This window comes from Talpa europaea, assembly GCF_964194135.1.
Source record: "Talpa europaea genome assembly, chromosome: 3".
Classification (NCBI taxonomy): domain Eukaryota; kingdom Metazoa; phylum Chordata; class Mammalia; order Eulipotyphla; family Talpidae; genus Talpa; species Talpa europaea.
This window is the reverse complement of record NC_140069.1, coordinates 91,675,972-91,691,838: the sequence shown is the minus strand read 5'-3', so window position 1 is coordinate 91,691,838 and position 15,867 is coordinate 91,675,972. Positions and strand designations below refer to the sequence as shown.

The 15,867-nt window shown below is 33.8% G+C and overlaps 1 protein-coding gene across 3 annotated transcripts in view; it reads left to right on the top strand.

Moving 5' to 3' along the window:
• The window catches only part of CRPPA (CDP-L-ribitol pyrophosphorylase A), a gene marked incomplete at both ends in the record, with an annotated part of 256,119 nt that overhangs the window by 99,656 nt on the left and 140,596 nt on the right, over positions 1 to 15,867 (top strand). For all 3 annotated transcript variants that reach the window (XM_084230762.1, XM_084230761.1, XM_084230760.1), the window contains one exon: positions 9,759 to 9,853. In XM_084230762.1, the coding sequence (XP_084086888.1) occupies positions 9,759 to 9,853 (95 nt within the window). The remainder of the gene's footprint in view (positions 1 to 9,758; positions 9,854 to 15,867) is intronic.

The window sequence follows — 15,867 nt, the reverse complement described above, 5'->3', positions numbered from 1 at the left end:
GCTGCAATGTGATTTAATAACAGTTTGGTTTCCTCAGAGTTTTATTTAAAAAAATAAATAGGAAAGTTAAATATTTGGGACAAGATTAGAGAAAGTATGGTTCACTTCTTTGTGTACGTCTATAATTTCCTTAATTTGTCATTAGTGAAATAATAATTCAAGAATAGGCAAGCGAATCTGTCAAGTTCCAAAACTAAGGTCACAGTGAGGTGTGAAGCAGTTAGTTAAAAAAAGACTTGATAACAGACAAAAGTCAGCAAGTTATACTTTACTCTGAGATAGGTAGAAAAATGTGACACAGCATAAACTCTAAGCATCATGTTTATGTACAAAACAATAATACAAATGTTTTGCAAATATCCTGTTGGGTTATTAGCCTTAGAAAATTGTCTTTCCTTCAAATGTCTTTCTTTCAAATAACTCAGAAGAAATTATTTGAGCTTGAAAAAGGAAAAAAGATACTGCATAATTTACTTGGAAAACAGTAATATGCTTGCACGTAAAAACATGTACAAGAGACAAGATGTCACATGTCTGTTACTTTTAGTTGTAAGGTAGGAAATTTCATCCTGTAGTCAGTGACTCATTTAAAAATGTGGTTAAGATCTGATATAAAACATCTTTTAAAAAATATCTGCCTACGTACCCTCCAGTTGAAACATGCAGAATCAACAATAGCTTCTCAGAGGACCACTTTGACCTTTCAATGTGGGTGTGTACAGTTTTCTTGCAAGTTTTTATTTATTACCCCTGTTGTCCATTTGTTCTATAGTCATATCTTATTGGCTGCTTTTCCTTTATTCATAGCTGTTCTCTCTCTTTCTGTTCTAATAGCGTCATCTTTCTAGTTGTTTAGAACTTAGGCATCTATATAGATGAAACTGAGATCAGAACTTCAAAGCTCAAGGATGGTGGATCTGTTTAATGCTAGTTTTAAATCATGTGAGACAGAAAATAGACTCATTTAATTCAAGGAACTCAACAGAAAAGTGGAAGGTAACAGCCCTCACCTTGAAGACATTGGGGCTTGAAATATCTTCTGGAAATTACTTCTTCTAATATTTGATAGTTGTTTCTTATTTGTCCAAGAATACTAAAACTTTGATTCAAGAGGTCAGTATAGTAGATAGCTAGACCTGACAGAAAATATCATGTGTTAGATGTTGCTAAGAAAATTGAAGGCTGACTTAAACAGATTTTTCTTGCTGATTTGCTTGTGGAACTAATCTAGTATTTAGATTTGTCTCTCCTCTATTGTAACTGAAAATTTCTTGTAAAATACCAACACCATCCTTAGCAGTCATGTGTCCCTAGTGTTGATTAATTGATTGAAGCATAGATTTAGATATTCCTTTACTATGGAAAAGAGTACATATTGGAAATTTTACATCAAATGTTTGTTGAAATGAAACTGCATCTATTTTCTAACCTTTAAAAGAAGATGATATATTTTATGTGTGCTCAGAGCTGCATCATTTAAGGAAAATAAGAGGAACTTTAAAAAGATGAGTATAATACAAATTGAATTTTGACTTTACTCATAAAAATTAAGATTTATGCATTACGCTTCCTATTGCCTATGAAGCCCTTCAGTTAAAATAACATTGGAATTAAACATTTGTCAAAAAATACACTTACTTGACTATAACTTGTTTAAGCCATGTGTCCTAACTATTGATTGATATATTTTGAGTTGCAAAGAATGTTAAATTAGGGGCTTGAAAATCCTGAAAAAAATTCCATGGTACTTGAAATTTGAGAGAATTTCAAGAGACTTTGACAGAGAAGTTGTGATCAGTTCAGAACTTTGACAATCAAGATATCATGGTAGGAATTCTATAATGCACCTTCCAGGGAAGATAGTTGGAATTCTGCTTATTTTCTTGCTTCTCTGCCACTTCCAACTCCTTGAAGGACAAGGAAATAAGCAGAAGCAGCAGAATATCCATTGCATATAAGAACATCCGTGTCTTCTTGTACTTCCTCCACTTGGAGCTGTTAGTACATAGAGGACTTTGAAGGGTCCTATGTAAGAAGCTTCTGAGAAACTGTCCACACTGTTTCAATGAATGCTTCATTGGTTATGTTATCTGAGAGTAAATGTAATGTCTTCTACAGCATATCGTGGGCCAGTGAACCAGTTTACAGGATGTTAAGTTTTAAGTCTCTAAGCATCTGATTTTAGGACTCTTTTGGAAAACATTCTTAACTCATACCTATTTAATGTGAGTATACAAATGAGAGGGTGAATTTGATTTTGAAATTTAAAGGTTTACATGGCCCCCACCCTTTGACATAAAATGGATGACATTGTTCTGTATGTGGATGCAATCCACATTATAATCATGTATGACTAGGGAGGCATGTAACAGGGATACTTCATTTTTATTATGTTTCCAGGAAGTAATGTTATTTGTACCATTAAGGAAGGAAATGAAGGGAACTATAATACCTGAACAGAATAGATAGAACAACTATTTGAGAATTTGAAGTAATTGATAGCAGATGGATTAATAAGGCCAAAATGTGAAATTCTACCTTACTGGCAGCAATTTTTGCCAGTTTGTTCTCATGCTGTATTCTCACTTGGTCCCAATACAGCCAATGCCCCAATACAGAAGTATATTCTTGCCAGAGGAGCAGTAAAGGGATCCTGTAATGTTCAAGGAGAGTGAAGTTATCCTCCCTTTCTGGAGGCCCCTTCCACTATCACTTCAATCCCCAAGCAATCTTATGTCAGTAGTGGTAGCAAAAGTGGCAATAATAGAGACCCAGGGAACATAAAATTCTGAGAGCTGTGAACATTCCTCTTTAAGTGGAGTTCCTGGAGTTTCAGGAGTTGAGGTGTACCCTGTTACTTTTCTTGTTTTTAGTTTCTGTCCTCCTGTTGCTTCACTTTGGACATAGGTGCAGTCATACAAAATGTGTAGGGAAGTGAGGATAAATAAAGCCCCAGTTTTCCGAAAAGGAATGAAGTGAAAAGATATTGATTCAGGAAATGGAAAGTTCAGAAGAAATTGTGGTGAGAGAGGCTATTACTCCAAATGCATAAGATCCACAATGATTTAGCATAAGAAAAATAGGGAAAATCTAAACTTACATGGAAAAGGCCAACTAATAGATACCATGGTGACAGGATGACACATATGTTGAAATTACATACAAAATACTTTAAAACACTGATTTTAGAAAGTGCTGCTGCAAGGGGAAATATTCTTGAAATGAAAGATGGAAAGTCTTAGCAAAGGCTTTATTGAAAATGTAAAATAGAGCCAAGTGGAAATTTAAAATTGAAAGCATAGAATAACCAAAAAATACCCCTTACTGAATGGGCTTAATAACAGAATGGAGATGACAGAAAGTGCCAGTGAAATTAAGCACTCATCACTAAAAATTTTTTCAGTCTGAATTACAGAATGAAAAGATTGGAAAGAAAAATTAATAGTGCTCATCACCTATAGGAAAGTAATATGTCACCTGAACTTAAGAAGGAAAAAAAATATTGAACTTCAGAAGGAAAAAAAATATTGAAAAAGTAGAGATAAAAAGTCCCCAAATTTGGTGAAAGAAATAAATCTAAAGGTTCAATATTCTCAGGTAACTCTGGCATAACCCCAATGAAAACCTTACTTAAACATTTGATAATCAGACTGTCAAGGACTAAAGACAAATATAATCAAAAGTAGATAAAAAGGAGTGAAGCATTTTTTATAAGGGAGCAATAATTTCAATAAGTGGATTTCTTATTAGAGAGCATGGAGATCAGAACAATGTAGAATGAGTTCTTTAAAGTACTCAAAGCATACACTATTAACTTGGCATTCTATATCCAGCAAAAAAAAGTATCCTTCCAGAATGGAGGTGAAATAAATACCATCTTGGATAAAGGAAACCAAAGAGAATTCATTGCCAGAAGATGTACTTCAAAAGAATATCTAAAGGAAGGTCTCCAATGGAAAGGAAATGATACCAAAAGGAATCTTGGAACATGAGAATTTAAGGAATAACAATACAATTGGCAAATAGAATGGGGTCATATAATTCTCTGTACTTTATACAGAGAATTTCCATGTATGGGAAGGCTACAGTGTCAAAGACAACTGCAAAGTGAGGGCAGAAGGGTAAAAACCTCTACAGGTGCAGGTTTCTATATTATACTTGATGTAGCAAAACCTTCATTCTATATAATTTTTAAAAGGCTAAATATGTATATTGAAATCCCTAGAGCAAACAAACCTATACAAAGATACAGTGAAACATAAGATAAATTGCAACCAAATATAAAATTGAAGTTTAAATCAAAAGGAGAGAAGGAAAAACAGGAACATAGAACAGGGAGAAGATAAAATATAATTGACTTAAATCCAAACACATCAATGGTATACATTTAAATGGTTTCAGCATATGAATTAAAAGATGAAGATTTTCATTTTGGATATTAAAGCATGACCCAATTTGAGAAAACCTTTGCACTCCATACAACTGATAAGGGACTGATCATAAAGATCTACAAAAAACTCACATGATTCAACAAATACAAGGGACCATGATGATGGAGCACAGGTGAATTGGTGGTGGGAATTTTATAGGGACTACACCTGGGAAAAAGCACACATTGTACAAAAATAAAGAATGATGTAGAATATATATAAATATATTAAATTAAAAAAAACATGACCCAATTTATATGCTGCCTATATGAACTCATTTCCAAAATAATAAATTTGGTAGGTTAAAAGTAAATGAATATAAAAATATATACTGTGCATACACTAATCAAAAGAAAACTGGATATTTTTCATGGCATGGACTGCAACTCAGAAATAAAAAAAATATGGATGGTTGATATACAAAATAGATTAACCTCAAAGGAATTATCACAAGTGATAGGCAGAAAGTGAACCTTTCTTCTACTCAGGTCTTTGTCTGAGTGCATAAAACCCATCCAAATAGGGTGTGCACCTTGTTTAGTCTACCTATTTGTTAATCCCATCTAAAAATAACCGACACAGAAACACTAGAATGTTTGGCCAAATATTTGGGCATATGCCATGGGCCAGTCAAGTTGTCACAAGAAATTAATCCTTTCAGTTGTTAAAGGAAAATCAAGTTGCCCATTATTTCTTAACATAATTACTGATTATTGATTATTTAGAAGTTCGTGCATGTGGAGGAGGTATCAACTGAATATGTAGCTTTTAATACTAACTTACAAATGTCAAGTCATGTTCCAGTTTGATTTTTTTCTGTTAAATCACAGAGTTATAGGACACTTCAATACTTCATAAGATTGAAGTTTACTATGGACCAGAGAACATGTTAAAAATTTTTAGGGAAGGATCTACCCTATTGGTTTAGATAACAATATATTTATCATATGCCAATTGTGCTCTTTTAGGATGATTTTTAAAAACTAATTTTTTCTTTTTAAAAGATTTTATTATGTATACATACAAGAACTGGAGTACAGGCCAGAGGTGTGGGGGAGTGAGAGGAATCACCAGAGACAGAGTGGGGAACAGAACAGGCAGATCTACTGAAATACACTGCTGAGGGGAGCAGCAAGTGAGGCAGGAGAGGACTGCTGTGCCATGTGGGTTGGCGCCCTGGCCAGTGGATATAACTCAGGCTTCTGTGGTGCACCTTTGTGGTGGTAGCGCTGAGACTTAACCCCTAGGTCATTAGGGAGACCCTTAAAGTTATTTTTGAAATGGTAGTATGCAATCTAAAACTCTGGCTAATGTTCATAGTTCAAGTATAATTTAAAGTCCATTCATCTATTTTTTTTCTAACTTATCTTTGTCTTTTTTGGGGGGAGAGAACAAGATCAGGTTTCATATTAGTGTGTTTTTCTGATTCTGTGAAGTAAGATGATTATACAGTTTTGCCCATATATTTACTTTTTTTTTTAATCTCTAAAACCTTCTGTGTATTTTACCCCACTGTCTGTAAATATAGCGATATTAGAATAGCTCTGGAATTGGGGAGGTTCAATTTATTTGAATCTTGCTCCTATTGCTATATTTTTTGTCATTTTAGCCTTCCACTGCATAGCATAAGTACAGTCATTGCTGTGGCCTATTTTTGATGAAGATGTTAATTACATTCATATTTTCTGTTAAGATTGTGCAGGGTTTTGGAATTATTAATAGAAGTTACATAAGTTGCTTCAGTCTAGATCTAGTGGATAGACTAAGATAAGAATGGCCATAACTAGGAACTGTTCATTTTAATTTTAAAGGAATTGAGTGACAAAAACATAAAATTATTACTCAGTTCCATTATCCCATTATTCCATTCCATAATTACATGTAACTACTGCATATTTGGTGAAAATTTGAAACCCAGAAAGACTAAGTGGGACAAAGTTGATATGAATTGTTTATCAAATGCTTTTAAGATGACTAGGGTCTGTTTGGATTTCAAATGGGTTGTATATTGAGTAGAGGAGGTGAAAATTTATATTCTGTCAACATTTACTGGGGGATTTGCTTGCTGTAAACCCTCTACACTTAGTTAAGCTATTAATTCATTTATTCCATGTTAAAATCCCATAATGTACAGTGCTTTAGTATCTCCATATCTCCCGCCTGCCTTTTAGTCAGATTTATAAATCCCTTATGTAAAATCTGACTTTACATGGAAATTGATTTTAATCTCTTCATAGTATATGAGGTAAAATACTGCCAGACTATGAATATATCATTTTTAGAATCTTTTCAGCTATTGAATTGAATAAAATTTATTCAGTAAAATTTCTAAAAATTACATTTGCATCGATAATATTGACAAACTTATATTTGCCTTATACCTGTAAATAATAAATATTGCATTTTCTTCTTCATGTTGCCTTTACTATATTGGGCAAGAAATGGCCAAATTGTAATCAGTAGTGTGCCATGTTGAATAGAGTAGGAGTTGGGGGGGGGGTCGTGTTTCTCTAATAGTTTTCACACTACAAATATCAAAGGAAAATCAATTCCTTCCCAGTAAATGTACTATTTTCTAGTTGCTGTAGTTGGGAGACTAGAGAAAGCTACAAAATTATCCCTTCAGAGTTAGATCCAAAAAAAATTTTGGGAAATTAAACAGCTGTAGGAGGCAATTCATATATTTTTACAAGATAAAAATCATTTATATACCTCCACATTATAGAAAACCAGTGCAGTGAGGAAGCAGAGGTTTTCATTTGCTTGAATATTAGAATGGCTTTTACAACTTTAAAAAAATACAGGCAAGAATCTTGTAGATTAGCTTTGTAAGCATATGTACTTGAAAAATGTGAATAGAATTGTGAATTAATCAGTGAATGGTATTTTAAGCTGCTAAATTCATGGTAATTTTTTGTGCAACAGTAGCAAACTAATGAAAATAATAGAATTATTTATTATCCATGAGTCAAATGGAAATCACAATGGAAAACAGAAAATGTGTAAGTTGAGAGAACATGAAATGTTTGAAATTGCAATTGGAATAACTTAAGCTCAATGAAGATATCAGAATGAGGTTTGAGCTTGTATTAGAGAAAACTTTAGAGCTCTAAATGTATATGTTAGAATAAAGGAAAAACAGAAGGTCAACAATATAAGAATTTTTCCCAAGAAATTAGAAAATAACAGTGAACTAAACCAAAGATCACAGAAAGAAAAACAAAATTGAAAATCTTAGAAGTTCATGAACTAGAAAGCATACAAGCGAGAATCAAGAAGTCACTTCTTTGAAAATGTTATAAAGTAGATAAAACCTTTGCAAGAGGGTTGAGGATGATACGGAAAGGCTCAGTTAGTACTGGAAATTAAAATGGGACATCTATGCAGATCCTACAGATTTGGAAGTGAGATCATGTGAACAACTTGGTTAGCTTGGGCTGCTTCATAAAAATATCAGATTATAAGTTTAAACAAAGAAATTTCTCAGTTGCTGAAGCTGGGAAATCAAAGATGAAGTTGCTCAGCGATTCAATTTCAATTTGAAGGCCATCTTCTTGCTGAATCCTCATATGTCTGAGAGGAGAGCTCTGGTATCATTTCATTTTTATAGGAGCATAATCTCATGATGCTAGCTTTGCCCTTATGACCTCATCTAAACTGAATTCCCTCCCACAAACCTGTTCCTGTTACCATCACTTTGGAGGTTAGAGCGTCAATGTGAATTTAGGGGGGACACATTCAGTCCACAGCAAACTTTGAAGTCAATAGACTCAAAAGACTTGAAAATGTAGGTGAAATAAACATTCCTAGGCAAACTAACTATGAGAAGTTGCTTATCCATTAGTGATAATGAATCTGAAACCCTAAGACAAAGGCAGTTGACTTCTACTAGTGATTTCTACAAAACCACAAAAGAGGAAATAACATTAATCTTAAAAACTTTTCCAGAAAATACAAAAAGATTACAGTATAACCACTAAATGAAAATCTAACAAAGACTTTATAAGAAAATAAAATTACACACTAAATGTTCTCATTAACTTAGAGTCAAAATTCTAAGATTTGCAATATCATATTAAAACATTAGGGATTGCAAGCCAGGAAATACGGTTTTATCACAATCAATATGTCTTTGATGAATGTGAAATTTCATAAACCACTAGAATTCATGAATGAATTTCACAAGTTTACAGAGTACAGAACTATATGAGCTTTGTATATCAACAACAAATAGAAAATGAAACTAAATATATCAATTTTACAATAACAACAACACTTATTTTGGAATAAATCTAACAAACTCTAAAAGCATTCTATACTGGAAAATATTAAAAAGTTGAAAGATTAAATGACCGCAGTCAATGAAGAGTATTTCATGTTTGTATTAGAAGGCTTGCTATTTTGAAATGTCATTTCTGTCTAAACCTTGGTTGCTTTGGTAGAAATGTATTTTACAATATCAGTAGCAATCTAAAGATGACAAATAAAGATTCTGCTTTAAAACAGCTGAATTACAGCATAAGATGAATGCTGGGTAGGTTTTGAGTTGCTTCATTTTGTATTTCATTATTATTGATTAATATTTGATAGAGCTTGCAATTATATAAAGATATGATGAAACATGAAAGGGAAAATAGGCATATTTTTTGCTTTGAAAATCATTCTTTGTATATTTTATAAATTGCTTGAATCATTGTGGTGCCTGTATTTCAATATTAACTTTTATAATTTGTTTTTTGTGAGAAGTATTGGAACATGTAACTGGAATTTTGGTAGGCCATGACAAAGTCCAAATTTTTCTTAGCATTTAATTTCCCAATGCAAAAGCTAGAATTAACTGTTTATAAAAGTTACTGCTTATATAACAATTACATTCTGATTTAAAATTTTGGGGGGCACCCTGGTGTCCAAAACAAAGTAGAACCTCCATAACCTTGCTACACTGAGTCACTCACTTTACAGTTCACCACTGAGTCAGAATTCCATGGTTTTCAGGTACTTATCTCTTATCATAGTTAAGTTTATGCCCAAATTCTTCTACATCAGTGCATTGATTGCATTGATTTTTGTATCTCTTCCTCCCTTAATTACTTTTATTGTTACTTTCATCTACTCCTAAGCAAAGCGTTCAACGCATATGTTTATTGAAATGGATGGTAAAAAGAATCCAGGACATCTCAGAGTGTAGTCCAAGTCACTTCACTTGACCTGAAATCAAAACCACCTTGTTCTTGTTCAAGAGTTATGAACAGCAGTAGGCTTAGATTTCAGCATATTGGTCTCTGTTCCATGTTTTGTTTGAAACATACATTTTTTTTTTAATTTCAGAGAAAATTTCACAACACGTTTGTGTAGTTGTGGACACAAAAGAAGATGAACATGTAGGTGGACTCCTTGAAAAAACACTGAAAAGTGAATTAGATGTAAGTATTCAGAGACAGAATTTGATAAACTGTATTTGATTGCCTCAGGTTTTCATTATAATATGAAGATAACTTCCTTAAGAGATATAAAACTTAATTTTCCTATTCTTTTGAATACTGGTGTGTAATTTATCTGTTTGCATCTGTGCTTACAAGTCCTGCATGGAATTGCTGGGTTATATGGCAATTACATGTTTAACTTTTTAAAACATTTAATTTAGTTTAATTCTAATTATTATTATTGAGGTAACATTAATTTACAACAGTGTATATGACATCTCCTTCAGAAGTGTATCACCACACCACTCACCCAGGCACATGTATCACTGTAACATAAACTTTTGTTATGTTAAATTCTCCTTCTACCAGCTTTGTTTTCACTCTAGCCTCTCCTTGTAGCCTCAGTTGTGCAGTCACATTTCTAGGGTCTGTTTTGGTTTAGTTTTGTCAATTTCTTTGTTTTATTCCTCTGTATTCCACCTTTGAATGAAATCATCTGATATTTGTCTTTCTGTTGCTAACATATTTTGCTTAGCATAATACCCTTCAGTTTTGCCCATGTTGTTGCAAATGAAAGGTTTCAACTTTTTTTTTTAATAGCTGAGTAGTGTTCCATTTTGTGTATGCATGTATGTGTACACACACACACACACACACACTCACATGTACACACCCCACATCTTAATCCACTCCTCTGTCCACTGGGCACTTAGGTTTTTTTTTAAATTTGGCTATTGTAAATTGTGCTGCAGTGAACTTAGGTGTGCATATCTTCCTTTGAATTAGTGTTTTTGCATTCTTCAGATAGATAACCATGAATGGAATTCCTGAATCATATAGTAGATCTATTTTTAATTTTTTTGAGAAATCGCTATACTGTTTTCATAAAGACTGAACCATCATTCATACCGACATTGTATAAATGTTCCTTTTTTCTCCTTGTCCTTACCAACACTTAGTGTTTCTGGTCTTTTTAAGGTGGGCCATGCATTTCTTAATCTTAATACTATTGGCATTTGGAAGTAGATAATTTTTTTGTTGCAAGGGGCTGTCCTGAACATTGTATGCTATTTACCAACTCACTTGGCCTATACTCACTAGATGCCAGTATCACTCCCAGGCTCTCTTTGTAGCAACCCAATATGTCTTCAGACATTGCTAAAAGCTCCTGGAGGAGTGAGAGAATCACTTTCCAATGACACTGGTCTAATCCTACCATCTTTACCTCCACTCTTAGTTGTTTTTTTTTTAATTTTTTAATTTAAATTTTTATTTATTTACGTATACAAGCAATGGGTATAGTCAGAAGCGCAGCAGGGTGAGAGAATTCACCAGAGCCAGAGCGGGGAGCAGAGCAGGCAAGGGACCGAAGTACACTGCTGAGGGGTGCAGCGGGCAGCAGGAGAGGTCTGCGCACCATGTGGGACCCTCGTCCAGTGGCCGGGGAGCAGCCGGGGTTCGAACCGGCACTGCAAAGGCTGCGGGCAGCTTCACAGCCCAGCGCTCAACCGCTGCGCCACCAGGCGAGGCCCCTCCACTCTTAGTTTTTATACATAAGTAATCACTTCCCAGTGGGAACATCCCTATCTTCCTGGCACGAAACTGCTAAAGATTCTTGCATCTATAGCCATCTTCTTATTAAGTTTTTTCCCTCTTTTCTACCTCTCTCATCAGTATTCTATCATATTCAAGTTCCTTTCATTAGAACAAAACAAACAAAAAATCTTATCAACACAAGTTACCCTTAATCCATGCTTCTTTAGAATAATTTGCCTTCTCATTCCTGTTCTGTTGCATTTTGACTTCTTCCCCAATCTTCCATAAGAACTGCTTACAGTGAGATTCCAGTGATCCCCCTATGAAAAAATCCTTAAGAGGCCTGTGAGTTCTTACCTTGATTTATTTTATAGCATTGACTTTCTTGTCTAATACTTTCTTCTTGAAGGAATCTTGTTCCATGGATTTTGTAATATCTTATTTTTCTGATTATTATTTTTGTTTGTTTTTGGCTTACTCTTGCAAGCTTCATTTGCTGGATTTTGTTTATAATTTTTAGGCTCACATACACATGTAAGTTGATTTCTTTAAAAAAAAGAATACTGATAGATGTGTATATCTTCTATTTGCTAGACACAAAAATGTTTCTATAGCCTATGTCTTGGTATTCACTATCCTGGTTTTAGAGCTGTCTACTCAATCAGAAGCCTCTAGGAACATGAAATGTGAATGTCAGTATTATTTAACAATCACAAACCTTCATTCCAGCCAGTCCCTCTTCCATCTACTACAGCTAGTCTCTTGACAACACATATTGTTTACCTAGTTACTAAAACCTGGTATGGTGTTTGTCTCTTTTTCTTATCTTACTCCCAAAGCCAGAAACGTTATATTCTGATTCTGTCTCTCAGAATAGCTCAAGTGTGACTCTCTGTCACCATTGCCACTATCTTATGTACCTCAATGCTTATCTGTATTATTGCAACCATCTGCTAACTAACCTCCAGATTCCAGTTTTTCCCTACTCATGTCTATCATGTAGCAGTTATATTGGTTTTTCTAAATTGTGTACCTTATGTTACTCCCACTCAAATTTGTTCCTTGGCTTTTTATTGTTCCTAAATTAATACACAAATTTCTTGCCATGTCTGAGATGACCCCTCACATAATAACACTAATAAAAATAACAAAAACAGCAATAATAATAGCCATCAATTTTTAGCACCTCTATTGTACCAGCATTTGCTCTTAACAACCTTCTGAAATTGTTTCTGTTATCCTTGTTTTCCAGGTGAGAGAAGTGGGGTACAGGTGGTTGTCTAAATTTCTTTGTTAGCTTTGCTATGAAGTGACAGAGCAGGGACATTAAGATGATCTCAGATTCAATGTAATAACTGATAATATGTCCTCTTAACTGGTCCCTTTCCCATGTGACCCCTAAAGGCATATCAGAGACATTCACAACAACAGATAACTGCACCCCAACATTAAATAATAAACTAAAAGACTTTTTGAAAATGACAGAACAATACAAGTTTAAAGTGTAAAAAAGCAAACAAGATAAATATAACAGAAAAATTGAAAAAAATAGTTTGAAAGGAAAATTGAAAAAAGTTTTTTTTCAGAAATAAAGGCTAAATTAGAAAGAATATGAAAGTGAATAAATACAGTAGATAATGCACGAAGAAAAATACCCCAGCAGAGTGGGACTCTTCATGTGGTTTGTTTTTTTCCGACTTTGAGTTGGAGTCTACCAAAGCTTCTCCTACTGTCTGCTGCTGTTTCCAGAATTGCCTGTTAAGCAACCAGAGAGAATCTGATGATGATTTTATTTTTTGGCTTCTCCTCCCACTCCATAGTTTATTGAATTGTATAGGTCTTCATAGCTTGCTGTATATCTCTACCCTCTAATACTGTTTTGGTTTTGTGCTAGATTTTATGTATAATCTTTTGATTTTGAAATCCTTGCACTGTATTTTTATGAAGGGATCTGCAGAGATTCAGTTAATAAAACAATCACTTTTCCACAATGACTTCTCCTTTATTTCCTGTGTGCATTCTGGTTGGTATTTTTTATTTTTAAGCATTTAGATTTCTCTTAAGTAGCTTATTTGTAACCATAAATAATAACTTTAGAATTTAGAAAAAAATTAGACTGGACTTGAAATTAAGAATTTGATTCATCTAACAAAGCCAAGAAATGTATACTTGTTCAAAAGACAGAAACCCCAGTGTTTCTTGAGCACTTGCTAATTGTAATATCCTCTTTTCAGGAGATATATTGGATTTTTTTTTTTAAAACTAGGACTTAATGTAGAATTTGTAAAACTGAACTTTGGATGTCCTTTTAAATTTATTCAGAGAATCTTAGTTGACCTTGGAAACAGATGTCATTCATTTCTACTTTCCTGACTTCTAAATTTGCCTAAGAACTACCAGATCACACAAGGACTTATCAGAATGTTTTAACTCATAAACAGCTACAACATTAAGAATACGCAATGCTTTCTGTGTACAAGGGATAATGCTGTGTACTTTAATCCTTTCAAATAACACTATGATTTCCCCCCTCATTTATGAATAAAAACAGGGAAACCTTGTAAAGATTTGCCTAAAATAATGATTAATAATTATTGACTAAGTGCAGTTAATTCAATGTTATTTTACTTTTTAATATTCTTCTATAAAATGGTGACATGAAAGGAAAAAAGTGACATTTTATAGTTTTATAGAATGTTTATATCTAAGGTCAGAAAGAAACTGTCTCTTTGGGAAAGGAATTAGCTAGTTTTATGTAAATTTTCTCTCCCCTCATATGGGAAAATTTATCTTGTGGTACTTGTTAGCTCAAAACTTATAGACAAACATAAAATGTCATGTAGTCTCACATTTTTACTTCTCAGAACTTTTGACTCACTTTGAAAAGAACATGTAAAAAGGATGATGTCACTGCTATTTAAATCCAGGCACTGTAGGGCAGATCTGTGTGGGTGTGGAAGGCTCAATACACAATGGGAGGATTGTTTTATTGGTGTGAAAAGAAAAAAATTGTTTCTCATTGAAACTAAGAGAAGAGATTGGTTATGCTTATTGTAATTATCTGCACTAGGTTTTGTGGCATACCTTAGGGGTGAACTAAATTTCTAAATGTTAATGTAATGATACACACCAACTACATGGAAGAGGTGGCTAAAAAAAATTACAGTAAGGAGCTAACTGGGTAAGGGACACCTTCTCCACCCTCCATACATATGGTACATTTCACACAAACTTAAATTTCAAGATTTTGTTAACCAGCTTGCAACATTCCTTCCTTGATTTCCTCAGGAGTTTGAAGTATTTCACAGACCCTTCCTACATCCGAGATAGAGCTCACTAGATGTAGTCAGTGTAGTAAGAACTCAACAAATGCTGGAAAATGTTCATGATACATACTGCTGAGTGTAGTAAGCAATATATAAGTAGGAAGATGTGATCCTTTTTTCATTAGTTTTTTAAGTTATTTATATACCAAAGAGTAAATGCCTATGAAGATTTAGTCAATGCATATAGGGAGTTGAACTAAGCAAGTATGGTTCTCTGTCCTCAAGGAGTATACTATCCAGTTGGGGATAAAACAGTAAACAATTACAAAAGATGTTTAATTTCAAATTGTGGTATTATTCTAAGGAAAAAGTAAGCTGTATTCCTATCAAGGGTTCATGGAAAATGATTTAGATTGGAATTGGAGGTCAATGAGCAGAGCTTTCTTTGTGGTGGGTGGGGAGGGGCTGAAATTATTGGCTTCTGGGATTGGAGTGAATGATTAGAGCAGAGGAAGAGGGGCAGAAGTTGAGGCCAGAGATGGAGACAGGTCTACATGTGGCCTTGTAGGCTATATTAAGCTTGCTGCTGTTGATGCTGATATTTATATTTTGTCCCAAGCAAAATGAAGTGCTAGAAGACTAGCAGTGGCCTAACTTACCTCTATAAAAAGAGTATGTTGACTGATACTTCTTAACAGTAAAATTCTACAGAACACTTAGTATTTTTGTTTTCATATATCATACACCCCTAAAAATACATGAGTATCCAACCCAGTTTTCATTCTTGTTATAAAAGAAATGGGCCTCCTAAAAAATCTGATCTATATTCTTTTTTTTTTTTTTTTTTTTTTTTTTGGATTTTTTTTTTTTTATTTTTATTATTTTTTTTTTTTTATAAATTTTATTGTTATATTCCCCATACAATTGCAGCCCCCCATTCTGACCCCAATCCCTCCCCTCCCGCCCCCGCCCCCCTAAAAGTGTCTCTGGTTCATAGTTTTTTGTTGATTTTGATTTTCACTTTCTTATAGTTATTCATTTTCCTGGTCCCTTATTTAAGTTTTCTAGATTCCTGCTATGAGTGAGACCATCCGGTATTTTTCTTTTTCTTTTTGGCTTATTTCGCTGAGCATGATCCCTTCCAGCGCCATCCATGTTGCAGCAAATTGCATGTGTTTATCTTTTTTGAATGCTGAGTAATATTCCATGGTA